This window comes from Ovis canadensis, chromosome 3, assembly GCF_042477335.2.
Source record: "Ovis canadensis isolate MfBH-ARS-UI-01 breed Bighorn chromosome 3, ARS-UI_OviCan_v2, whole genome shotgun sequence".
NCBI classification, from domain to species: Eukaryota; Metazoa; Chordata; class Mammalia; order Artiodactyla; family Bovidae; genus Ovis; species Ovis canadensis.
In genome coordinates this window covers 208,457,110-208,482,846 of record NC_091247.1, presented here as the reverse complement: position 1 = coordinate 208,482,846, position 25,737 = coordinate 208,457,110, and the positions used below count along the sequence as shown (strand labels likewise).

Genomic DNA, 25,737 nt, shown 5'->3' with positions numbered 1-25,737 from the left:
GGATGTGAGAGTTGGACTATAAAGGAAGCTGAAAAAAAAAAAAAAAGAAAAAAAAAAAAGGAAGCTGAGCGCCGAAGAATTCTTGCTTTTGAACAGTGCTGTTGGATAAGACTCTTGAGAGTCCCTAAGACTGCAAGGAGATCCAACCAGTCCATCCTAAAGGAAATCAGTCCTGATTACTCATTGGGAGGATTGATGCTGATGCTGAAACTCCAATACTTTGGCCACCTGATGTGAAGAGCTGACTCATTTGAAAAGACCTTGATGCTGTGAAAGATTGAAGGCAGAAGGAGAAGGGGAGGACAGAGGATGAGATGGTTGGATGGCATCACCAACTCAACGGACATGAGTTTGAGTAAGCTCTGGGAGTTGATGATGGACAGGGAGGCCTGGTGTGCTGCAGTCGATGGGGTCGCAAAGAGTTGGACACGACTGAGTGACTGAACTGACTGATACCCTGATGATGCCAGTAGGTTAATCAATAAGAAATTAGGGGAATTCCCCAGTGGTCCAGTGGTTAAGACTTCGAGCTCTCACTGCAGAAGGCCTGGGTTCAATTCCTGGTCAGGAAACTAAGATTCCACAAGCCTCATGGTTTGGCAAATAATAAATAAATAAATAAACAACCATGGGATTCTCCAGGCAAGAATACTGGAGTGGGTGGCCATTCTCTTCTCCAGGGGATCTTCCCTACCCAGGGATCGAAACTGTGTCTCTGGCATTGCAGGCAGATTCTTTACTGTCTGAGCCACCAGGAAAACCCCAAATAAATAATAAAATATATTTAAAAAGAAATTGGAATGTAGATTTTCAAATGGCTAGTATTTGCTAAAAGCAACATGGGCACAATTTGAAAATGATGAAACTTCAGCTCTGATTATAAAAATTTGTGCATAGGTATTTTGTAACCCCGCCCCAATTGTCCAAAACATGGCAAGATTCTTGTGAATACAACACCTGAAATAAAAGGATGTGATTAATAAGAGCATTTTGGTAACTACTGATATGCTGAGACAGAAGGGTATGGGCAGAGATCACACAGACATGAATAAAGGAATTACTGGTTCAATAGACCTTTTCAGATCTTGCATAAAAACCTCTGAGAATGAAACTTCTTGTGGTCATTCCATTGAAACTATCACTGAAACTGCTTGTCAGTTTTCTTCCTGATAGGGGTGTGTACTCAAATTCTGTATGGTGGCTATGGACTAAAAGGGTTAGACACTTGTGGGTGAGTAGACAAGTGTGTGTAGAAATAAGATTCTAATAGTAATAAAATTACTCAAAATAATAATGCTTTGTCTTTGAATGATTTGTTTTTAACGCAGTTCCCTGAGATTTTGCATGGAGAACACTGTTGTTGGATTTTCACTTTTTTCCCCCAACAACCATTTATTATTAATTTTCAAGATCTTTCAAGGAAGGCATTTCTGTTGGTTTTTCTGTTACTCAAAGGACCTTTCTTTGATGTTTGAGTACCTCAGGCAACTCACATTCTACCATCATCTAGTTGTCACTGGAGGGAATTCCCTGATGGTTCAGTGCTTAGGACTCCACGCTTCCACTGCTATGGCCCAGGTTTGACCCCCTGGTCAGGGAACCAAGATCCTGCAAGCTACGTGGCATGGCCAAAAAAGAAAGAAAAGTACTGGAGCAGGACTGGGCTTGAAGTCTTGGAAAATCTGATGCGGCTATCTTAAGACTGATGTGGCCGTACAGAAAATTTACTAACCTTTTACATTTCATTTATTTTATTTTTACAGTGCTGGGTCACTGTTGCTGTGTGGGCTTTCTCTAGTTGCAATGAGCAGAGGCTACTCTTCTTGGCAATGTGTCGACTTCTCATCGTGACAGCTTCTCTTGTTGTAGAACGTGGGTTTCAGTAGCTGCAGCATGTGGGCTCAGCAGTTGTGGCTCCCGTTCTCTAGAGCACAGCTCAGTAGTCGTGGAACCCGGACTTTGTTGCTCTAAGGCATGTGGGATCTTCTGGAATCAGGGATCAAACCCATGTCACCTGCATTGGCAGGCAGATTCTTTACCACTGAGCCGCCAGGGAAGCTGTCCTAACCTTTTAAACTACAATTTAATTTATATTTAAGACTTTCTGGCCCTAAGGAGAATTTTAGAGTATATTGAATGTTTTATAGGTGGCATTGTAAAAATGTGAAATAGTATAAGAAAATGACTTTATCTTTCATTTATTTCAGATTTGTTTATATTTCATGAAAAGATTCACCTTCTTTTTAACAGACAATAAAGAAAAAAGAAAAACACGCATATGGTCAAATAATAGGACTTCTTCTAACTTTTCTGTAGTTTCGACATTGTTGACTACTTAGTTCTTAGAAGACTCTGAATACACACCCCAGAGATGAGATCCTGTGATGTTTGTTTCATTTTAACAGTGGGTCATGAAAGGTGATGTTGTGAAGGGCTGCTGCTGCTACTGCTAAGTCACTTCAGTCGTGTCCGACTCTGTGTGACCCCATAGACGGCAGCTCACCAGGCTTCCCGGTCCCTGGGACTCTCCAGGCTAAAAAGAACTTAATCTTGTGGTTTTAATGGAAAAATAATGAAGTAGTTTATGAACTTTGCAAAAAGGGCCAGATCTAGAAGTCTGAGGGTGGCAGGGGCGGGGGCTGGGGAGAGGAAGATAGAAAGCAGAGGGTGAGCAGCAGCAAGAAGCAGGATGGGCTGTGACTAGGGGAATGTCCTCCATAAAGCTATAGGTTTTCTGGCTTTGAGTGACCAGGAGGGAAGAATCAGATCACCACATGCCAACCAACCAGTTTGCAGGAGCTTCGATGGTGAGAAACAGAAGCAGCAAGGAAAGAGTGGAAATTGATGTCTTACTTTCACAGGCTCTTAAACCTGTGTGGTTGGCATAAAAAAAAGAATACACGCCCAGCCTTAGGTCAGCAGTATTCTGCAGCTGAATCATAAATCTATGGTGCTGACAATGAACTTCCTGACCTCCACTAGCCTTCCTCCCGTGGGAGGCCTCCTTTTAAAGGCATGTTATCTGAAAAGGAGAAGACTTTAGAGTGACCCGGGGTACCCTGTCCCTCCTCTCCAGCATGACCAGTTCTGTAAGCTTTGTTAAGTTGCTGATCCCCATTTACCTCTCAGAACAGGACCAGGGGACATTTGTGTGCAAGAGCTGCCAAGAGAGGTTTTTCCTTTCCACCGTCAGATTGAACCTTGTCACTACACAACTGCCTTACACTTGGAAAGCTGTTCTTCTGTCCACCCCAGGGATGAGCAATCTTGGCCCAGGGTGATAACCTGCTCCAGAAGCCCAGTTTAGTTTATGATATCCTTTACACACGAGCCTATGGCCTTTCCATATCACGGTGGCTGCTTCACCTGTCCTTCCTCATCCCGTTGCATACACACTACGGACAACATGGATATTCCTCCATTCAACAAAATAGTTATTGGGGAAATATTTGCCAACTATTTGCTAAGTTTATTTCTAGGCACTGAGCCTAGCATACACGTGTGCTCAGTCGATAAGTTGTGTCCAACTCTTTGCAACCCCATCGACTGTAGCCCACCAGGCTCCTCTTGTCTATGGAATTTTCCAGACAAGAATACTGGAGTAGGTTGCCATTTCCTTCTCCAACTGAGCATAGAGTAGTGAACAAAAACAGTCAAATGTCTTGACTTTGTATTCTAGTGATGATGGGGAGCACAGATATAAAGAAAATAAATGTCTGGTTTGTGAGATGGTATGTATTTGTTTGCGATTGCTGCTGTAACAAGTTGTTGCAAGCTTAGCAGCTTAAAATAACACGAACTAATTTTCTTACAGGCAGAAGTCCAATGTGGGTCTCACTGGGCTAACATAAAGTAGCTGACAGGGCTATGATTCCCGGAGGACCTCAGAGAGGACTCGTTTCCTTGCCTTTTCTACCTTCTAGAGGCTGCTGCGTTCTTTGGTTTGTGACCCTCTTCCACCCTCTCCAATGCCTGAAATGATAAAATGAATCCCTACTGTGCCACTCTGACCTTCTGCCTTCCTTCCACTTTTAGGGCACTTTGATTACAAAAAACCCCCAACCAACCAACCAACCAACCAAAAAACCCCCCAAAAATGCATCCGCTCAATGAGAGGAAAAGTAGGGCATGTTATCAGATGGGCGTGGTTACTTGTACTGGAAAACTTGAAGTTTCCTTCATTTTCCCATGAAATAGGAAGTGGCGGTGGAAGAGGAGCACTGGATGGTTGAGAGGATGTTCGGGAGAGAGAGGGAGAGAGTGGGCTGAGGAAACGCCCTGGGCTTGCCAGGCAACATGAAAGGCCGCTTACAGAGGGGTGGTATGGGGCAGGTGTTTTACTGATGTATCATTAGGGAAGCACAGTTCCTTTCCTTCAGCAGATTGGCTAGTCAGGTTTCTTACATTCAAAAAGTAGAAGGTCTTTCAACTAGTTAAGCAGAAAGGAAATTTATTAATTTGTGTTTAGCCTTTATGGCATCTGGTCCCATCACTTCATGGCAAATAGATGGGGAAACAGTGGAAACAGTGGCTGACTTTATTTTTCTAGGCTCCAAAATCACTGCAGATGGTGATTGCAGTCATGAAATTAAAAGACACTTACTCCTTGGAAGGAAAGTTATGACCAACCTAGACAGCATATTAAAAAGCATTACTTTGCCAACAAAGGTCTGTCTAGTTAAGGCTATGGTTTTTCCAGTGGTTATGTATGGATCTGAGAATTGGACTATAAAGAAAGCTGAGCACTGAAGAATTGATGCTTTTGAACAGTGGTGTTGGAGAAGACTCTTGAGAGTCCCTTGGACTGCAAGGAGATCCAACTAGTCCATTCTAAAGGAGATCTTTCCTGGGTGTTCATTGGAAGGACTGATGTTGAAGCTGAAACTCCAATACTTTGGCCAGCTCATGAGAAGAGGTGACTCATTTGAAAAGACCCTGATGTTGGGAAAGATGGAGGGCGGGAGGAGAAGGGGATGACAGAGGATGAGATTGTTGGATGGCATCACCAACTCAATGGACATGGGACATTCCCTTCCAGAATCAGGGTCTTTTCCAGTGAGTCAACTCTTCACATGAGGTGGCCAAAGTATTGGAGTTTTAACTGTAGCATCAGTTCTTCCAAAGAACACCCAGGGCTGATCTGCTTTAGAATGGACTGGCTGGATCTCCTTGCAGTCCAAGGGACTCTCAAGAGTCTTCTCCAACACCACAGTTCAAAAGCATCAATTCTTCGGCGCTCAGCCTTCTTCACAGTCCAACTCTCACATCCATACATGACCACAGGAAAAACCATAGCCTTGACTGGACGGACCTTAGTCGGCAAAGTAATGTCTCTGCTTTTGAATATGCTATCTAGGTTGGTCATAACTTTTCTTCCCAGGAGTAAGTGTCTTTTAATTTCATGGTTGCAGTCACCATCTGCAGTGATTTTGGAGCCCCCGCAAAATAAAGTCTGACACGGTTTCCACTGTTTCCCCATCTATTTCCCATGAATCTCTTAAACACCTCCATTTCTAGCAGTTTGTTTTCTAAAAATTTGTGTATGCATTTAAAAGAACACTCGTGTGAAAGGGATACCAAACAACCAGGAAATCAGGAAATGAGTCAAAGTTGCCTTTCCTTTACATCCACTCCATAGTAAGAAGTGACCTTGAAACTCTAGCCTTTGTGGTTTGTAAGAATTATAACATTTGAATTTCCTGCTTGTTGTTGACTTCAGGTTAAACCCTCTTTTCCCCAGATTTTATTTACATCTCCGTATATCTATGACATCGTCATTGTAACTCCCAGAAACCTCAGACATCAGGTTTTTTCAGGTGCTGGACATGAAAACCTTTTATCCTAAAGACTTAAGGATGGTAGTGGACCAAGGGTTTCTGACTAATGTTCCAGGGGCCAAATGACAAGTTAGGTAGAGAAGCTGGCTTTACTGCCACGTTGAGGTGCTCCTGGCCATGGAGGATGGGGTGGTGCCTACTACCATAGGCGTGGTTGCAGCCTGCCTTGTTAAATGACCACACTCCAAGGTCAGTTTCTCTGTTTTTGTGTGTGTGTGTGTGATTCAGAAATTCCCTGTGATTCATCTAATTAGCAAATAAATAAACTCAGGGGATACTCATGCCAAGCATGCTCACAGGAGACTAATCTACAAACCATTCACATTTATTCATCGAACAACAATTTACTGAATGCCTGTTCTGTGCAAGGGGCCACGAACGTAGTCACTGCTCTCCTAATTTTAAATCTACCAAGAAATGAGACAATGATAATGTCCATTTTCGACAGTGGTGGTAGAAATGGAAAGGCAGGAGAAGTAGAGGGACTCAAGATAAATTTAGGCAGCTGAGTCTACAGCACTTGCTGATGCGGAGGCTGAGAGATGCAGAGAGAAACAAGTGTGGAGGAGAAAGCCAGATGCTCATGTCTTAATGTTCATTGGAATATGAAAGTGAAAGTGTCAGTCGCTCAGTTGTGCCTGACTCTTTATAAGCCCACCAGTCTGTAGCCCACCAGTCTCCTCTGTCCATGGGATTCTCTAGGCAAGAATGTTGCAGAAAAGAAGCCAAGAAAAGACTGCATATTAGAACTGGTTCTTTGACTTGCTTTTCATTGCTTTTGTTATTATAATCATACAGAACAGCCTGTCTCAGAGAATCCTGCCCCTCTAGTAAACTAAAGTGCCTTTGTTCAGAGCGCTATCCACCAGTAGATGGCAAGGAAGAAATTAGCACATCCCTTGCCTGAGGCTTGTCATTCTAGAAGATGTTTGCAAGATTAATGGCCTTTTTACTTTGCTTCCTCATCTCGCCCCATCTCTGATCTATAAAAGAATCTGGCATCCAGATCCCAACAAGATGGTAATTTTGAGGCACTAGCTTGCCATCTTCTCAGTCAGCTGGTTCCCTGATTAAAGTCTCTTCCTTGCCTCAAACTCTGGTCTCTAGGATTCATTGGCCCATCATGTGGTGAGCAGATAAGAGTTTGGACTCAGTAATAAGAATACTGGAGTGGGCAGCCATGCTCTTCTCCAGGGGATCCTCCCAACCCAGGGATCAAACCCAGGTCTCCTGCACTGCAGGCAGATTCTTTACTGTCTGAGGCACCAGGGAAATAAGGCCCTAAATATTCAGGTCCCCGCATATACCTCCATCATCATCATAAATCATCATATTATAATCTCTATAAGTTTCATTTGATTTTTCTCCACTGCAAAGCTTAGCCTGGAAGATTCTTTCTGCCTGTAAACAACTCTCTGCACCCTACACAGCCAGTCAATGATGCTCATCTTCCAAATTCCAGTTTAAAAGTCCCTTCTAAGGGGAGAATGTCCCTGCTTCGCAGAGGAAGGCCAGTTCATCCCATCATATATTGCTGTAGTATCTTGCTTTTCCCCTTTTAACCATGCATCTCACTTTTGATTCCTTCTTTTGTTTCTGTTCTTCCTGCTTGATTGTGAAGATTTATTTATTTACTTACTTTTGTTATTTAAAACATAGGATGTCCTCCCTCACTGGAGTATAAATTTCATGCTTACTTCCAGTTCCTAGTGTGTGGTCCACGGTCTGCCATAGTGTTTGGGAATGTTTATTAAACATAAAGAAAGAAACGTACAGATTTTCTATATTTTAAAAAACTTTTTAAACTGTAGGCAAAAAGAAGAAGGTAAGAAATAAATAACCAGGACTGTTTATCTTTTTTTTTTTTCTCTAAACCCAACTTGCTTAGATAACAAAGTATTTTATATGTCATCTTTTCATCGATTCCATGGAGACTGAAATCTTCTCTCTCTGTCCTCATTATTACATCAGTAGTGTCCTTTCTTCCCTTGGACATACATATCCATCACAGAATTATAGAATTCATAAGTTATGGGGACTCCCCTGAGGGCCCAGTGGTTAGAACTCTATGATTCTACTCCATAAGGCATGGGTTTGATCCCTGGCCTGTGAACTAAGATTCTTCAAGATGCCTGGGACAGCCAAAAAATTAAAAAAAAAGAAAAAAAAAAGAAGAAGAATTCATAAGTTAAAGATAACTTTTGAAAGATTAAATTTTGCACTGCTAGCTTCCTGATGAGAATAGAGCACTGTGTTAGAGGGAGCTTTCTCCAAAATAGACTACAGGGTATGTAGCTCCTGGGAAGAACTTGAGCAGAAACTGATTAAGAACAGATTCTTGTTTGAATGAAAAGCTTGTGTTACTTTGGTCCAGGAGCCACCTCTATCCTCACAAGCTCTTACCCTGCAGCAGCCCATGTCACTGGCCTGTTGAAGGCTTCCCTGTGGTCCCCACACCCTTCCCTTATCCACCAGGTGCAGGAGTGACTGTGCCTGGGAGCCCAGTATACTTTTAGAGGCCCACATAAAGGTTTAATTTCTTTTAAAATATCAAATGAAAAAGATAACTTTTAAGACAAAGAAAATATTTTAATATATAATATTAACGTTTATGTTAATGCAGCCATAAACTATAGTTTTTAATATATATTTTTGTGTGTGTAGAGGAAAGGCCTGGAAAACCTTTCGGAGGGAGAGGGATAAATTAGGACTGTAGGATTTACAGATACAGGGGAAGGAGAGGGTGGGATGAACTGAGTAGGTAGCATTGACGTATATATACTATCATGTGTAAAACAGATAGCTAGAGGGAAGCTGCTGTGTGTAACACAGAAAACTCAGCCTGGTGCTCTGTGATGACCTAGAGGGGTGGGAAGCGGGTGGGAAGGAAATAGAGGTTCAAGAGAGAGGGGATATATATATATGTGTGTGTTTGTATATAATGATGACTGATTCAAGTTGTTGTATGGCAGAAACCAACATACATTGTAAAGCAGTTTCCCTCCAATTTAAAAAAAAAAAACCATATACATGCTGCTATGTATAAAACAGGATAAACAACAAGGATCTACTGTATGGCATGGGGAGCTAGTCAATATCTTGTAATAACCTACAATGGAAAAGAATCTAAAAATGAATATATATATATATATGCATATAAAACTGAATCACTTTATTGTATACTTGAAACTAACCCAAGATTGTAAGCTATCTGTACTTCAACAAAAAAAATTGAAAGCAAAGAAAAACCCTCTCCGGGGGAATGGAGGTGGTGTCAGTCACTTTGACCTCTCCTCCTGGAGCCAGTGTATTGTTTCAGGGCTGCTTTGCTCCTTATTCTGAGTGTTTATTTGGATTTCCTCTTTAACGTTTCTCATTGTTCTGAAAGTACAGGATATGACACGGTTCAGTTACTAGAACGGACCTCTATTATTTGCATGACCAGAATGTGAATATCCAAACTACTCCAGACGTAGTAGGAATAGTCAAAAGCCCACAGTCCTCTTGATTGGACCCGCCTGTGCTCACCCTGTTGATCTGACATGAACTCTGTCATCAAGGTGGGTGTTGGCACCAGAGGAAGTTTGAAAAAGAGCCCATGTCTGAATTATCCAAGAACACACAGAAGTGTACATGCATATGTATGGCTGAATCCCTTAGTTGTCCACCTGAAACTATCACAACATTGTTAATCAGCTATACTCCAATACAAACTAAAAAGTTAAAAAAAATAACACATAGAAGCGCTTTTCCCTTGGGTAAAGTGGGCAGAATATGCTATGATAATAGCAGCTTGTTGATTTGAATCCGTTTCCCTTTAGAGGAGCCCCAGAGAAGACCCTGATGCTGGGGAGGATTGAAAGCAAGAGTAGAACGAGGTGGAAGACGATGAGGTGGAAGACGATGAGGTGGTTAGAATCACTGACTCAATGAACATGAGCTTGAGCAAACTCTGGAAGATATTGAAGGACAGGGAAGCCTAGTGTGTTGCAGTTGATGAGGTCGAAAATAGTCTGATGCAACTTAGCAACTGAACAAGAGCCCCAGAAATCTTGTGTGATTTTTGTTGTTGTTGTTCCTGTAACACATTTTAACAAAACTTGGATAACTTTAGTCCCTGTATTATATACAGTCCTCTCAATCATTTCCATCTGGGTCCCCTTTCCAGGCCTCTTTGCTCTGCTGTCTTGAACTTTCCAATCCGGTCTTCCACCTTCTCCCAGAACTTTTAATTCCATTCCATTCTCCTATGTGAAATCAGAGCATAAGCCTCAGGGAAGCAAAGTAAATCCTTCTCTTTTTGCTTTTACAGAAAAGTCTGTATGGCAGAGGAATTCTGTGCTGGGAAAAGTTGCTTGTGATCATGGAAAATGATGTTTCTGAAAGTCTCTTCTTCAACAAACGAAGGTGTCAGCACTGCAGCAAAGGGTCCCAGGTCCCAGGTCCTAGCCTGTCTCATACTCAGGTGGATTTTGTTTTTTTTCATAACAGGAGGAGTGTTGTCGGCCAAAATCTAGGCCTTCTCTGCCCATCGAAGCCGAATAAAAAATACAAAGACAGAATTTGGAAGAAATAGAAAGGTGGCTTTAATTCTCAGCCAGTGGAGAGGGGAACACAGTAGATTCTTGTCTCAAAAACTGTGCCCCGCTCCATGAGGAGTCTAGAGCTTCTATAAGAGGAGGGCTCCCGGTCAGGAGTTGGCAATGGGGAACAAGGGTATTAGGATCTTGACTTCTTCCTCTTGCATTGTTTCAATGACAGTCCTAGGCTGGCATCAGTAACCCAGTAATTGAATCTGGCATTTTGGTGTCTCTGCTGCCTTCTTTCTGATATGTAGAAAGAAGAACTATAAGGGGAAGAGTGTTGTAAGGGTAAACACCAGATACAGGATTTATTTAGCACAGAGTCAAATGAAAGCCTGTCCGACTCTGTGATCCCATGGACTATACAGTCCATGGAATTCTCCAGGCCAGAATACTGGAGTGAGTGAAAATGAAAGTGAAGTTGCTCAGACGTGTCCGACTCTTTGTGACCCCACGGGCTGTAGCCTACTAGGCTCCTCCATCCATGGGATTTTCCAGGCAAGAGAACTGGAGTGGATGGCCATTTGCTTCTCCAGGGGATCTTCCCAACCCAAGGATCGAACCCAAGTCTCCCGCGTTGCCAGCGGATTATTTATCAGCTGAGCCACAAGGGAAGCCCAAGAATAATCGAGTGGGTAGCCTATCCCTTCTCCAGCAGACCTTCCCCACCCAGGATTCCAACCGGGGTCTCCTGGATTGCAGGCGGATTCTTTACCAATTGAGCTATCAGGGAAGTCCAGCTGCCTGCAACGCGGGAGACCTGGGTTCAATCCCTGGGTCCAGAAGAGCCCCTGGAGAAGGGAATCGCAACCCACTCCAGTATTCTTGCCTGGAAAATCCCATGGACAGAGTAACCTGGCAGGCTGCAGTCTACGGGGTCGCGGAGAGTCAGACATGACCTAGCGACTGAAAAACAAAAGGAGGGCAGACCCTGGTCATCAAGTCCTTCTGCTTTTGGCTCAGTTCCACAAGTCCTAACGTTTATATCCATCCTTTTTTTTTTTTTTTAATATGTACCTGTTCGCGAAGCCCCGCCTGCCAGGCCGGCTGGTGCAAACTCCTGGGCAAAGCCGCAGCGGGGCGCCCACAACACACCGCCGCAGCCGGAGAGAGCTAAAACTACATTTCCCAGAATCCTGCGTCCGCCGACCCACTTCCGGAGTTCGCGGACGGCATGGCGGCGTCCGTGGAGCACGATTCCCGGGAAGGCATGGATGCGCCCCAGACGGCGGTGGAGGTGGAAGAAACGAAAACATTTAAAGACCTGGTAAGAGTGGATGATGCCAGCTTCCCTTTGTTCCTCCGGCGCCAGGCGCGGGCAGAGTCCGGTTGCCTTCCATCAGGCCTGTGGTGTGCGGAAGCAGCCGGGGCCTAGCTCAGGTTTCCCACGGGGTACCCGAGGCTCAGGTTCGGGACGAGGGCCCACCCTCAACTCCGAGTTTGGGTGGTGGGAGGGAGGCCAGGCGCTGGAGCCCTATTTGCCCATTTCAGCGCCACTTGGGGGGGCAACGCTGTGTTTGTGCAGGATATTGTCCAGTGCGACCTGTCCGACTTGGGTTTAGGATTTGATGAGTCGGGTTTGAATTCTGACCCATAACTAGTTGCAAGTTATCTCGGTGCATGACCTTCCACCTCTGTAAATTGAGGATTATGCTAAGTATCTCATAGAACTGTGAAGATTAAATGAAGTAACCCACGTAAAGAACTTGGCTTGGTCCCTGGTTAGTGGAGAGTGATGACAGCCTTGAGTTACTGTTCCTGTACTCAAAGTTAAGGAGGAGACTGAGTCAGTTCAGTTCAGTCGCTCCGTGGTGTCCGACTCATTGCGACCCCATGGATTGCAGCATGCCAGGCTTCCCTGTCCATCACCAACTCCCGGTGTCTACTCAGACTTATGTCCATTGAGTCGGTGATGCCATCCAACCATCTCATCCTCTGTGGTCCGCTTCTCCTCCCGCTTTCAGTCTTTCCCAGCATCAGGGTCTTTTCCAATGAATCAGTTCTTTGCATCCTGTGGCCAACGTATTGGCGTTTCAGCTTCAGTATCAGTTCTTCCAGTGAGTATTCAAGACTGATTTCCTTTAGGATGGACTGGTTGCATCTCCTTGCAGTCCAAGGGACTCTCAAGAGTCTTCTCCAGCACCACCGTTCAAGAGCATCGATTCTTTGGCTCTCAGCTTTCTTTATGGTCCAACTCCCACATCCATACATGATCACTGGAAAAACCATAGCTTTGACTAGATGTACCTTTGTTGGCAAAGTAATGTCTCTGCTTTTTAATGTGCTGTCTAGGTTAGTTATAACTTTTCTTCCAAGGAGTAAGCGTCTTTTAATTTCATGGCTGCAGTCACCATCTGCAATAAATACCTTTTGAATCAAAATGATCCAAAGATGCACGTGTCACCAGCAAGGCTGCCCTGACAGTCCTTTAGTTGTGTGGGAGGCGAGTGTGTTGTTCTTTGCTAAACTGTGTTTTTCTGAATTCTAAGGGTGTGACAGATGTGTTGTGTGAAGCTTGTGACCAGTTGGGGTGGACAAAGCCCACAAAGATCCAGATTGAAGCTATTCCTTTGGCCTTACAAGGTAGGTTGAAATTAAGTATGTGGTCTGTTTCAGGTTCAGTGTAAAGTTTCACATACTCAGTTAAATACTTAACCACGTTTGAGAGCTATTGCTTTGCCTACTTCAAGTGAAATAAAGTATGGTCAGTAAAGATAAAAAGTTTGTGGCTTTTTGCCTTTTTAAAAAGTAATTCTGCGGTGTTAATGAACTTACTTTCTGCAGGGTGGTTTGTTGGCTTTTGTCTTTCCAGCATTTCTTTCTCAGTTTCTTCTGGTTCTTTTCCTTTGCCTTGCAGTGTTAATTCTATCTTCATCCTTTTTTACCCTCACTGTAAAATTCTACTCTCATCCAGTCCTGAAGCTTTAATGCTGTCTGCATCAGTGAGTTTCAGCCAGTGCTCATTAGAATCACCTGTGGATCTTTTAAAACTCTAGTGATTTCTGGGCTCCAGCCTAGACCTTCCGAATTGGAATTTCCAGGTGTGGGACCTAGGCATATATAGATATAAAACTTCATGGTTTACTCTGATGTGTCGGCCCCTGGGGGAGCGCCACTGGTCCGATGCTCTTGCCTGCTACGTCTGTATTTCTAGCCCATATTTTTTTGGATGAACTCCAAACAAGTTTGTCCAACTGGGTTTTGGATACTTCTTTCCAGGCTTACTGCAGAAATCTCAAGTTCCCTGTATCCAAACCAGAGTCTTTATTTTTCTCACCAGAACTAATTTCTCTGCCACCTGTATCTCAGTTTATGGCCTTTGGGTTTCCCCAGGTAGAAACCTCTGTGCCAGTCGGATTTTCTTTCATTGCTTCTGTCTTTTATTTTTATCTTATTGAAGTGTAGTTGATTCGCAGTGACTGTTCATTTCTGTTCTGCTGCTCTCTGTCTCTCACTTCACCTGGCCTCTGCTCAGGCTATCATCATAACTCCCCTCGAATCCTCACTGAGGTCTCATTTTCCTGTGCTTTCCCCATTTTGGCCCTTGATGTCACTTTAGAGTGTAACGAAGAGAGTCACGTTCAGGTTGCGTCAGGGAAAATTTCTAGGTGAGGAATCCTTAGCAGTCAAGTCTGGCGGTCACTACTTGAAGGAAACCTTTCCCCTGGCTGCTGGGACATTGATTCAGTGTCCCAGTCTCTGGCCCTGGCCAAAGACTGCTGCCTTGGGGGCTACAGCGAACCTAGAGACAGTGGTTTTGGCTTGGGAATTAATTGCCAAATCTTCTTAGTTATGGCTTGATTGGCAACAACAGACTATTCTTTTTTTTTTTTAATTTTTACTTTTACTTTATTTTGCTTTATAATACTGTATTGGTTTTGCCATACATTGACATGACTCAGCCATGGGTGTACATGAGCTCCCAATTCTGAGCCCCCCTCCCACCTCCTACCCCATATCATCTCTCTGGATCATCCCCGTGCACCAGCCCCAAGCATCCTGTATCCTGTATCGAAAATAGACTGGCTATCCGTTTCTTACATGATAGTATTCATGTTTCAGTGCTATTCTCCCAAATCATCCACCCTCTCCCTCGGAGTCCAAAAGTCCATTCTATACATCTGTGTCTCTCAGACCATTCTTAAGGAGTTACTTCTGGCATTTTTCCCTCAGGAGGAGCAGTATAGACAGCGATCACTGTTAAGCTCCTTGGCTTCTCCTTATGCCGTCAGGCCCGGGGTTCATCTTCTCAAAGAGTCATGTCATGTGTTAGTCACTCAGTCGTGTCCGACTCTTTGTGACCCCTGGACTGTAGCCCGCCAGGCTCCTCTGTCCATGGGATTTTTCTAGACAAGGGTACTGGAGTGGGTTGCCATTTCCTTCTCCAGAGGATCTTCCCAACCCAGGGATAGAACCCAGGTCTCCTGTATTGCAGGCAGCTTCTTTACCATCTGAGTCACCAGGGAAGTCTTAAAGAGTGTTGATACTTAAAGGTCATCATACTCCCTGCCTAAAATCCTTCAGATCCTCAGTCTTAAAGGAAGACATCCAAACTCCTTAGCGTGGCTGTGGGTTTCCTCATTCTTCTCCTTTTTCCCCCTTGACTTCTATGTTCTGGCCATGTTGTATTTTTCCCTCTCCCTACGCATTCTGTGTTCTTTAAAGCCTCTTTCCTCACACGAGACTGTCCTTTCTTTGCTGACCTCCAGATTTACTTTGCCTGTCACCTCTGTTAGCCTTTCCTGACTCCTCCAAGCAGTAAGTTACTCCTTCCTTTTGCACCCTGTCCTACAGGGACCTATCATATTATTATGTATTGTGTATTTTACCTCTGGATTTTGAGCTTATTCAGGACAGAGACCGTGTCTTCTGTCTGATCAACCTCCTCCTCCCCTCAGTTCATCAAATGTTTATTCATGGTCTGTGTTGTGCCCAGCATTTAGTCATATCTCCACCAATATGGGAATGGTGCAGAGAGCATTTCTCTGCTATTATGTATATTCTTTGTCTTCTAGGTCGTGATATCATTGGGCTGGCAGAAACTGGCTCTGGGAAAACCGGCGCCTTTGCTCTGCCCATTCTCAACGCATTGTTGGAGACACCCCAGCGTCTGTTTGCCTTAGTTCTCACCCCTACTCGGGAGCTGGCTTTTCAGATCTCAGAGCAGTTTGAAGCCCTGGGGTCTTCTATTGGGGTGCAGTGTGGTAAGTGTTGGGAGGAAAGGACTCTTCACAGTTTCTTCACAGGTTGAGCATGAATGTGAAAGGGAATGAAAGGAAGTGTTGTTAATATAAGTTCACTGGCCTAAAGAGCTGACTGGGTATTTTAGTTTTGGGGAAAGTTGTTGTTGTAAGGGAAGATAAATGAAAGTAGAAATCTGGCATTGGCTTTAAAAGATGTCCACTGCATTATGGAAACAAAATTAAGGGTCTCTTTTTAATATTCTTTTTATTTCTATAGCTGTCATTGTAGGTGGAATTGATTCAATGTCCCAATCTCTGGCCCTGGCCAAAAAACCACATGTAGTGATAGGTGAGTAACTGACACCGGTGAAAGGTGCTGGTGGGAATGAATTTCCGAAAAATCTACTGATGCTCTGTGTACTTTACTTGTGCGGAAAGTGTTCAAAGAGTGACTGTCTAACCCTGTTTAATGGTTTTTTTTTTTTTTTTTTTTAATTTCTGGAATTCTGATTAGGAGGGGGAGGTCACTCCCTTTCTGTTCTTTTTCTTAAACATGTCCTCAACCTTTCTTGTTAGCAACTCCTGGCCGACTGATTGACCACTTGGAAAATACGAAAGGTTTCAACTTAAGAGCCCTCAAGTACTTGGTCATGGATGAGGCAGACCGAATCTTGAATATGGATTTTGAGACAGAGGTGAGCTCTTAACATCTTTCGTCCTCTTAGAACTTCTCAGGTGCCCCGTTTCAAAGTCTGATTCATAGCTCACTTGCTCTCTGGAGCACTTAGCATTGTCAGTTAATTTAACATATCTGCTGCTTTTCTTTTTTATTGAAAGATGGTTGATTTACAATATTATATTGCTTTTAGGAGTACAACATAGTGCTTCAGTATTTTTGTAGATTATGCTCCATATAATCCATTTAAGATTATTACAGAATAATGACTCTGTGTCCCTGTGCTGGTACAAGATATCCTTATTGCTTTTAAATTTAATTAATTTAAATTAAATTTAAATTAATTAAATTTAATTAATTTTGAAATTGAAGCGTTATTGATTTACAGCGTTTCTGGTATATAGCAAAGTGATTCAGTTATACAAATATCTATGTGGGAATATGTGTGTGTGTGTGTTCTTTTCCCCTTTCTGTTCCATTATAGTTTCTTACAAGATATTGAAAATAGTTCCCTGTCCCTATATAATAGGACCTTGTTGTTTATTTACTTTATACACAGTATTTTGCATCTCCCAATCCCAAACTATTAATTTATCTCCCCTGCTTCCTCTTGGTAACCTTAAGTTTGTTTTCTATGTCTGTGAATCTGTTTCATAAATAAGTTAATTTGTACTGTTTTTTAGATTGCACATGTAAGTGATGTCATAGGATATTTGTCTTTGTCTGACTTCACTTAGGATAATAATCTCTAGGTCTATCCGTGTTGTTGCAGATGGCATTGTTTCATTTTTAATGTCTGAGTACTATTATATTGTATAATGTACCACCGCTTTATCCCTCAGGCTATTGTAAATAGTCTCAGCATCCTCTTTAGAATATAGTCTGACTTTTGAGGGGGAGATAGATTAGGAATTTAGGATTAACATATACAGACTATTATATATAAAATAAACAATACGATCTACGGTATAGCACATGGAATGGTATTTAGTATTTTGTAATAACCTGTGCTGGGGGGGCTTCCCTGGTTTTCAGACGATAAAGAATCTGCCTGCAATGCAGGAAACGTGAGTTTGATCCCTGTGTTGGGAAGATCCCCTGCACAGGGGATGGCAACCTACTCCAGTATTTTTGCCTGGAGAATTCCATGGACAGAGGAGCCTGGCAGGCTACAGTCTATGGGGCCACAATGAGTCAGACACATGAATAACACACACCCACACATACACATAGTGGGAAAAAATCTGAAAAAGAGTATATATATGTGAATCACTTTGCTGTCCACTTGAAACGGTGTAAATCAACTGTACTTCAATTAAAAAACAAATAGTTGGGCAAAAAGCCTATATATTATATGTAGTCTGACTTTGATTTTAGAGATAAGAAATATCAAAACCAGATTTTCTTTTCCATTTCATTTGATTTCAACCTCTTCTATCTTTTCTTTGACAAGAAGTTCTTTATAGCTTACTTAGTTGATTAATGCTTATTCTTTCCTTTTCTCTTAGATTAGCTATACTGTACTGATTTAAAATGTTCTTTTCTCTGATTTGCATTATTTTTTGATAGCATCGGGTATGCTACCTGATAGTATACATTCAGTAAGTTTTAGCTGAATTGAATCAAAGGTTTGAGTTCCCAAATCCCCACTGTGATGTATTTAGTTTGTGATCCATTATCTCCTTCACAAAATACATTTGCACGTTTCCAGTGTAAATGTCATGTTGGTATCCTTTGCTCTTTCTGCCTTAGGTTGACAAGATCCTCAAAGTGATTCCCCGAGATCGGAAAACATTTCTCTTCTCTGCTACGATGACCAAGAAGGTGAACTTTTCTAGGACTTCTCTTTTCTTCTTTATAAGAACTGATATGATAAGTAGAAACAGTCCTGGTAACAAGAATAAAAACGGAGGACTTAGGAGTCAACGTACTAATCTAGGTGTCCTTTCTCCAGGTGCAAAAACTTCAGCGAGCGGCGCTAAAGAACCCTGTGAAATGCGCCGTCTCCTCCAAGTACCAGACGGTTGAGAAGTTGCAGCAGTATTATCTTTTTATTCCTTCCAAGTTCAAGGTAGAGTGTTTACTCTGATCATTCCTGCCTCTCCCTCCCCTCCTTCAGCACAGTGTCTGAAAGTGTCAGCTCTTGATTAGCTAAGTGCTGTTTGTTTTAGAGCTCATGCTGTGTTTACATATATCACTGATAACGCGGAGCATTCCGGGAATTCACAATGTATTCAACCAGAGTAATGAAGTCGTGATATAATCCCTTCCTAACCCCATCCTTGAGGTAGTTTTTCTTTGGTCTGCTTACTATGTGGCTTTTTTGTGGGCAGTGGACCCTAATCTTGACTTCTGATGTAAGGGCTTTGCGTGCTTGCTGAGCCCAGATTGCCTTATGCTTGGTGTCAGGCTGTGTGTGTTACTCATGGTTCGCAGAGATGATAATGATAAAGCTGATGAAGGGGCGCAGGGCTGCCAGCTGAGGGTCTGGGTAATTGAGAAGCAGCTAGAGGCTTAGTCTTTTATGTAGTTTGTATGCCCAGGACTCTGACTTTCTTCCAGGTTCAGTTACATATATTGTTTTGGCTTTGTGACTTAGGATACCTACCTGGTTTATATTCTGAATGAGTTGGCTGGGAACTCCTTTATGATATTCTGCAGCACCTGTAACAACACTCAGAGGACAGCTCTGCTACTCCGAAATCTTGGATTCACCGCCATTCCCCTCCACGGACAGATGAGTCAGGTAACTGTTCTTCAGCATCATTAGTGAGAAAGATAAACCTCACGGCAGGAGGTTTCTGCAGTAGCAGCATGTGACACCAGTGCGTCTTTCCGGAGTTGTCCTGGTGTTACGGGCTTTAAAGTGTTGCTGTCAATGCTGCTTCCTCCTTTCAGGATAGCAGGAGGCTCCAGTTAGAATATTCCGCACGTGGTTGTCTGGTATGGAAGCTGCAGAGTTGATTTATTCAGCATGTGTGCCTGCTAAGTCGCTTCAGCTGTGTCAGACTCTGTGTTACACCATGGATTGTAGCCTTCCAGGCTCCTCTGTTGGTGGGATTCTCCAGGCAAGAGTACTGCAATGGGTTGCCATGCCAGGGGTCCTGGAGGAGGTCTCTTACATCTCCTGCGTTGGCAGGCAGGTTCCTTACCACTAGCACCACCTGGGAAGCCCGATTTGTTCAGCCCTTGTAAATTATTTCCCAGTTACCTTTCTGTCATGTTTGACAATGTTTTATGTTAGTATTTCCTAGATTTAGTCTTAGACCTTTTATTTTTTTGCTTTCATGTTTCCTTTTGACTTGTGAAGCCCAGTTAGACTGAAGGGGAAACATCATTTTAAAACTTTCTTTCTTGGTTCTTGTATCTATTAAATGTGTCTAGTTTGTGTGTCTTGGATTTCCAAGATTCCTTAGATTTTCAAGATGAAAATTCTTTCCATTTCTTTTCATTGTTTCAGAGCAAGCGGCTGGGATCCCTTAATAAATTTAAGGCGAAGGCTCGTTCCATTCTTCTAGCAACTGATGTTGCAAGCCGCGGTTTGGACATACCCCATGTGGATGTAGTGGTTAACTTTGACATTCCTACCCATTCCAAGGTGAGTCTTATTGCTGACCTGACTTTCTCACCCAAAATATTTTTCTTTTCTTTCTCTTTCTTTTCCTTTCTCCTTCCCATCTCCTTTCCTTTCTTCCTCTCTAATTCTCTCTCCCTGCTTTCTTTTCTTTTTTTTTTTTTGAATTGAGGTGTAATTGACATGTAACACTGTATTAGTTTAGGTATAAAATGTGATGATTCAGTATTTGTATATACTGCAGAATGGCCACAAGTAAGTCTAGGTAGCATCTGTCACCATTCATAGTTGCACTTTTTTTTTCTTTTGCTGAGAACTTCTAAGATATTTTCCTTTAGCAACTTTCAAATGTGCAGTACCGTGTTTTTAACTCTTGTCCGCAAGTTGTACATTACATCCCCATGACCTACTTATTTTATAACTGAAATTTGTACCTTTTGACCTCTTTCACCTATTTTACAAACACCCATCCTGCCTCTGGCCACCATCAAACCTGTTTTCCGTATCTGTCAGCTCAGTTTTTTGTTGTTAGATTTCACGTATAAGTGAGATCTCTGTATTTGTCCGTAATTTATTTTACTGAGTCGAATACCTTCAAGGTCTAGCCAGTGTTGTCACAAACAGGAAGGTGTCATTCATTAATGTGGCTGAATAATAGTCCGTTGTATCCAAAGTGTATTTCTTTTATCATCCGAGCCATCAGGGCAGCCCCTGAAGTGTATTTCTCAATGCTTGTTGTCTTCCTTTAGTTACAGTGTTGGGGTGTGTGTGTGTGTGTGTGTGTGTCCGTCCTTGGTTAGTTAAGTATCAGAAATTGGGAAACTCTTGATCTGTTCATTCTCCTCATCTTGCACATGCCTGTGGACGTGATGTCAGTGAACGTGAAGGAAGGAACCCAGGAGAGGGGCAAGGTGCTCACCATCAGAGGAGCAGATGCACCACATGCTGACCTCTGGTGGTCTAACTGATGAGAATGGCAGCCTGTGGTCCTCAGCCATCCCAGGGTTTTGCAGCCTGGGCACCATTAGCACCTCAGGCCAGGAGTTCTCTGTTGTGTGGCTGTCCTCTGCATTGTAGGATGCTTAGCATTCCTGGCCCCTGCCCACAGGTGACTGTGGCCACCAGGTATATTTCCAGACAGCTCATAGATGCTCCCTGGGGAGGACAAAACTGCCCCCAGCTGAGAACAACCAGTGTGTCTCGACTTTGTATTAAACTGCTGTAGGCAAGGTGCTCTTGCATAGGATTTTCACAGTAACCCTGAGTTTGACAGTGTGTTTGTGCCCCTGTCTTATAGGCAGAAACCATGGTTCAGAGAGGTTCTGGGACTTGCAGACAGTTCTGTCGTTGGTTGGGATGGGGGGAAGCAGAGCTGTGACCAGGTCTACCTGTAGACCCAGGCTGTTTTCCTCTATCTGTGACTGTGTCCGTGGAGAAGGGCTTCGTGGATTCATCTTTCTATAAAAGAAAGGAAAAGGGGGGTTCAGTTTTGTGCTGTGAGGAGAGTTTAAAAAGTGAGGCACATAAATTCCAATGGGTTGCCAGTCTGTTTCTCCACGTTCCAGGACAGATCTGTTTTCTTTCAAAGGTTGGCAGGAACACTTTACATACACAGTTTTTAATTCATATTCCAGCTGACTCAGAGTTACTTCCCCATTGTGTTTCAGGATTACATCCATCGAGTAGGTCGGACGGCTCGAGCTGGGCGCTCTGGAAAGGCTATTACCTTTGTCACGCAGTAAGTGACCCGACTTCAGGGCAGAGCAGTGTAGAGAAAGAAGCAGAACCCTGGGGCCAACTCACTTGGAACCTGACTTCACCTTTTACTGTAATAGGCTCTAAGCCTTCCTCATCCCACCTTCATCATTTGTAAAATGGAAATAGCAATACCAGCCTTGCAAGGTTTTAATGAAGACTGAAGACGCATATGTAAAGAGCATATACTGCATGTGTGTAGTGGAGTACTTGGTGTATAAAAGTGCATACACCAAAACCCTGTTCTTTCTTGTAACGTCTGGAGCCAGAGAACAGTGACCGTTGCCTCGGCTCACCATATTACAATAACCGTTCTTCTGATTTTGTTTTTAAAGGAGCGAACTGCCATGTGTCCTAGGCTTTTCGGGAGTCAAGGATGTGGTGGGTGGTTTTCTGCTGGGCTCTGCACAGCAGATTGCATTTAATCAGTGTTCTGAAAAGGAATAATAGGTTTGACATTACTGAAAACCGTGGCTCCTGTTATGTCATCGTTTTCGGATGGACAGACGGATGTGTATGTTGTCAGCCAGCCAGAGCCGTGTCAACTTTCCTTCCTCAGGTACGACGTGGAGCTCTTCCAGCGCATAGAGCACTTGATTGGGAAGAAACTGCCTGTCTTTCCAACCCAGGACGACGAGGTCATGATGCTGACAGAACGTGTCACTGAGGCCCAGAGATTTGCCCGAATGGTGTGCAACTCGTTTATTTGTTTATTTTTGGCTGTGCTGGGTTTTCATCATTGCACAGGCTTTCTCTAGTTGCAGCGAGCTGAGGCTACTCTCTGGTTGCGATGCGAGGGCTTCTCATTGTGGCATTCTTCTCTTGTTGCTGAGCATCGGCTCTGTGGTGCACGAGCCTCAGTAGTTGTGATACATGGACTCCAGAACACAGGTTCAGTAGTTGTGGCACAGGGGGTTAGTTAGTTGCTCTGAAACTTGTGGGATCTTCCCGGACCAGGATCGAAACCATGTCTCCTGCACTGGCAGGCAGATTCTTCACCATGGAGCCACCAGGGAAACCCCTACAATGCCTTTTCTCACCAGCTTCTATGCAACTTAACTGCATGCAAGACACTTTATCGTGTTAATCCTCAATAAACGGTATTATTTTATTCCAAGTGTAAGATGAGTATACTAAGACATAGAGATGCAGGCAGTTTGCTTTTGACCCTGTAACTAAATGGTCAAATCAGGGTTTGGACTCAGTCTGATCACAGTGACTACATTCATTCCCAGCCACTGTTCGTGGTGGCAGGAACAGTGAGGCAGGAAAACCTTTGAACTTGAGATGAGAAGACGCAGCTGTGAACTGTGAGTCTGGACAAGGTGTCTGACCTCTCAGAGTCAGTCCCTCACCTGTAGATGAGGAAGAGTAGTTACCTTGGGGACAGGGTTTATGAGTATCTGATAAGCCGGGGTGGACAGTGTAGTTCCTGAGAGCAGCTGTAGGGGGAGCAGTGGAGACAGAAGGGTCTAGAGGAGAATGCTTGCCAGTGCCCTGTTACATCCCAGGAGTGCTGCTGTGAGGGAAGAGACTTAGTGCATGGGGCGCTTTCTGAGTAGCTGAGGTATGGGCTTGTTTTTCTGCCCACATGGAAGTCTTGGTGTTTTTGTTTATAAAAAATTTGATGTGTGTTGGAAAACATTTTTTAGAAAATACAGAAAGGATTAAAATAGTGAAACACATAAGCCCCCCCCCCCACAGAAAACAATTGATTACATTTGGCTGTGTTTCTTTAGCTATAATGAGACTTTATCCAATTTGTATATGACTTTATCTAAATGTGTATTGTTTTTTCTGTTTCAACTAATCTAGATTAATGTGATCACGTTTTTTTTCTTTTTCTTTCACATTTTAAACTCTATTCAAAAATCTTCATCTGGGCTGCATGTTAGCACTCATTTGATTCAGTTACCAAACTTGCCTAAACATAGCAGCAGGACTAATTTCTTAGAGTCACTGAAAGTTCCTTCACTACCTTCTGAATTGGCAAGGGAAGTCAGATTATGTGTTCTAGACAATTAGCAGCCGAGGAGGATGAATTCAGTTTTTTAAAAACAGTACCACTTGTAGGTTTTAGAGACTGTTACCTTAGATGCTAGCATCTTAAAATTCTCATGCCATCCCTTCTTAATGATTCTGTTATGAATATGTAACATGCTTTCCATTGATATGTGTTCATGCTTTTCCCAGTTTTATATCTTTTAGTTAATAACTTGTGTTGAGTATCCTACCTTGTACAGCTTTGCACACTTGTTTCCTTAGAATAAATTCCTAGAAGTGGAATCAATTGTTGAGTGGAGAATACACAGTTCAAATTCATACAGAATGGCCAGTTGCTCTCCAGGAAAGCTATAGCAGCTTACACAATGTATGTGACATTGTATATGGGACAGTGTCTATGCCTCCTCCCTGCCCTGACCAGTTCTAGGTATTACCATTCTCTCAAATCTTTGCTAGTCTGCCATATGAAAATGGTAGCTTCCTGTTTTTATTTTTTTATCTTTGATGACTAGTTAGATTAACAGTTTTGTATACTGGGATTTTGGTTTTATTTCTTTGCTAATGTGAGATGTTAGGAAATTACTTAGGGTTTTTTTTGTTTGTTTAAAATAAATGAATTTTCTAATTTATCAAGATTTTATTTATCTAGCTTGCCAGCTACACCAGGTTTCTTAGTTGCAGTGTGTGAGGTCTTTTAATAGTTCCCTGACCAGGGATCCAACCGAGCCCCCTGCACTGGAAGCAGGGACTCTTAGCCACTGGACCGCCAGGGAAGCCGAGGGTTTGATTTGATGGAGCGGAGACCAGGATGTGTTACCCTCAGTGACAGTAGTTCACGATCAACCCCATCCTTTCTGTTTGTTGCAGGAGTTAAGGGAGCACGGAGAGAAGAAGAAGCGCTCACGGGAAGATACTGGGGACAATGATGACACGGAGGGTGCGATCGGTGTCAGGAACAAGGTGGCTGGAGGAAAAATGAAGAAACGGAAAGGCCATTAATCTCTTTTGTAGAGACTTGGTTTCTGCCTTCTGCTCTGTGGAGAGGATTGGAGAGAACGGGACCTCTTCCTCAGGCCAGTCTGCCAGCGTTGCGTCCAGACGGCCCGGCTCCTACAGTACCGGGCCCCTTCCGAGTGTTCGAGCGTTGTTGCTGTGGGACGTTGTCACAGTGCTGATGTCGAGACTCAGACTGGCCTTCCACTGTGGTTACTGGTTCCTGACATGAGGAGCACGTGCTCTCCTGTCCCTTCACACAGACCTGTGCCTTTTTCAGCCGCAAGTCAAGGACTGGGCTAACGAAGCCCTCAGCCTGTAATTGTAGAGGAAAGGGATGTTTATATCTAAAAACAGCAGTACTAAGCAGTCTCAGCTTGTGCTTCATGACTCTGAATGGGAAATCATAAATTTAAATATAATTATAAAAAAAATTCAGACTCCTTCAAGACCTTTTTGTGTTAAAGACTTCATAGAAGGAGACTGCTGTGGGTGGACTTTCTCTGGTTGCGGCTAGCATGGACTGCTCTTCATTGCAGTGCACAGCTTTCTTGTTGCAGTGCCTTGCCTGTTGGGGGTCACTGGCTCGAGGTGCCCAGCTTCAGTAGTTTCACCTCACGGGCTCAGTAGTTGTGGCACATGGGCTTAGTTGCTCCAAGGCATGTGGAATCTTCCCGGACCAGGGATCAAACCTGTGTCCCCTGCATTGGCAGGCAGATTCCTAACCCACTGTGCCACCAGGGAAGTCTTCCATGTACATTTTAATGGAAAGTGCATGTTGTGTTTCTTGAAGTGTTTAGTAAGAAGTGAAAAGTAGATGTCAGTAAAATTCTCTGTGGGAATCAAATGTGGACCATTGATTGCAGGAAGATCTTTGTAAATATGGTGGGTGGGGTGCCCACCACTGGGGGCTAATTCTCCATTAGTGTATTTCCTGTTGGGACTCTCCAGAGCAGCTTAGATAATGGTAGCTCTGTCTCCCTCTGAGCCAGTGGATAGAAGCCAATGGATGATTGCTATTTCAACTCAGTGGAAGACTTTAGAAGCAGGCTGAATTTGAATCAGGTTGCGGGTGGTGGGATTCCCAGGTAGCTCAGATGGTAAAGAGTCTGCCTACAGTGCTGGAGACCCA

The 25,737-nt window shown here is 43.3% G+C and overlaps 1 protein-coding gene across 1 annotated transcript; it reads left to right on the top strand.

The window, feature by feature from the left end:
* The first annotated feature begins 11,449 nt into the window (after nt 1–11,449).
* On the top strand, nt 11,450–25,452 carry DDX47 (DEAD-box helicase 47). Its single transcript, XM_069581280.1, has 12 exons — nt 11,450–11,687; nt 12,910–13,003; nt 15,436–15,624; nt 15,881–15,952; nt 16,180–16,298; nt 18,032–18,103; nt 18,234–18,350; nt 18,879–19,025; nt 19,740–19,877; nt 21,521–21,591; nt 22,168–22,297; nt 24,480–25,452. Exons 1-12 carry the CDS (start codon nt 11,595–11,597, stop codon nt 24,609–24,611), a joined length of 1,374 nt encoding a protein of 457 aa, XP_069437381.1. The 5' UTR covers nt 11,450–11,594; the 3' UTR covers nt 24,612–25,452.
* The last annotated feature ends 285 nt before the right edge of the window (nt 25,453–25,737 follow it).

Coding starts and splice junctions, on each gene's coding strand:
- DDX47 (XM_069581280.1), top strand. CDS start 11,595: ATGGCGGCGTCCGTGGAGCACGATTCCCGGGAAGGCATGGATGCGCCC. Junction 21,592..22,167: donor GCTATTACCTTTGTCACGCA/GTAAGTGACCCG, acceptor TTCCTTCCTCAG/GTACGACGTGGAGCTCTTCC. Junction 22,298..24,479: donor CCCAGAGATTTGCCCGAATG/GTGTGCAACTCG, acceptor TGTTTGTTGCAG/GAGTTAAGGGAGCACGGAGA.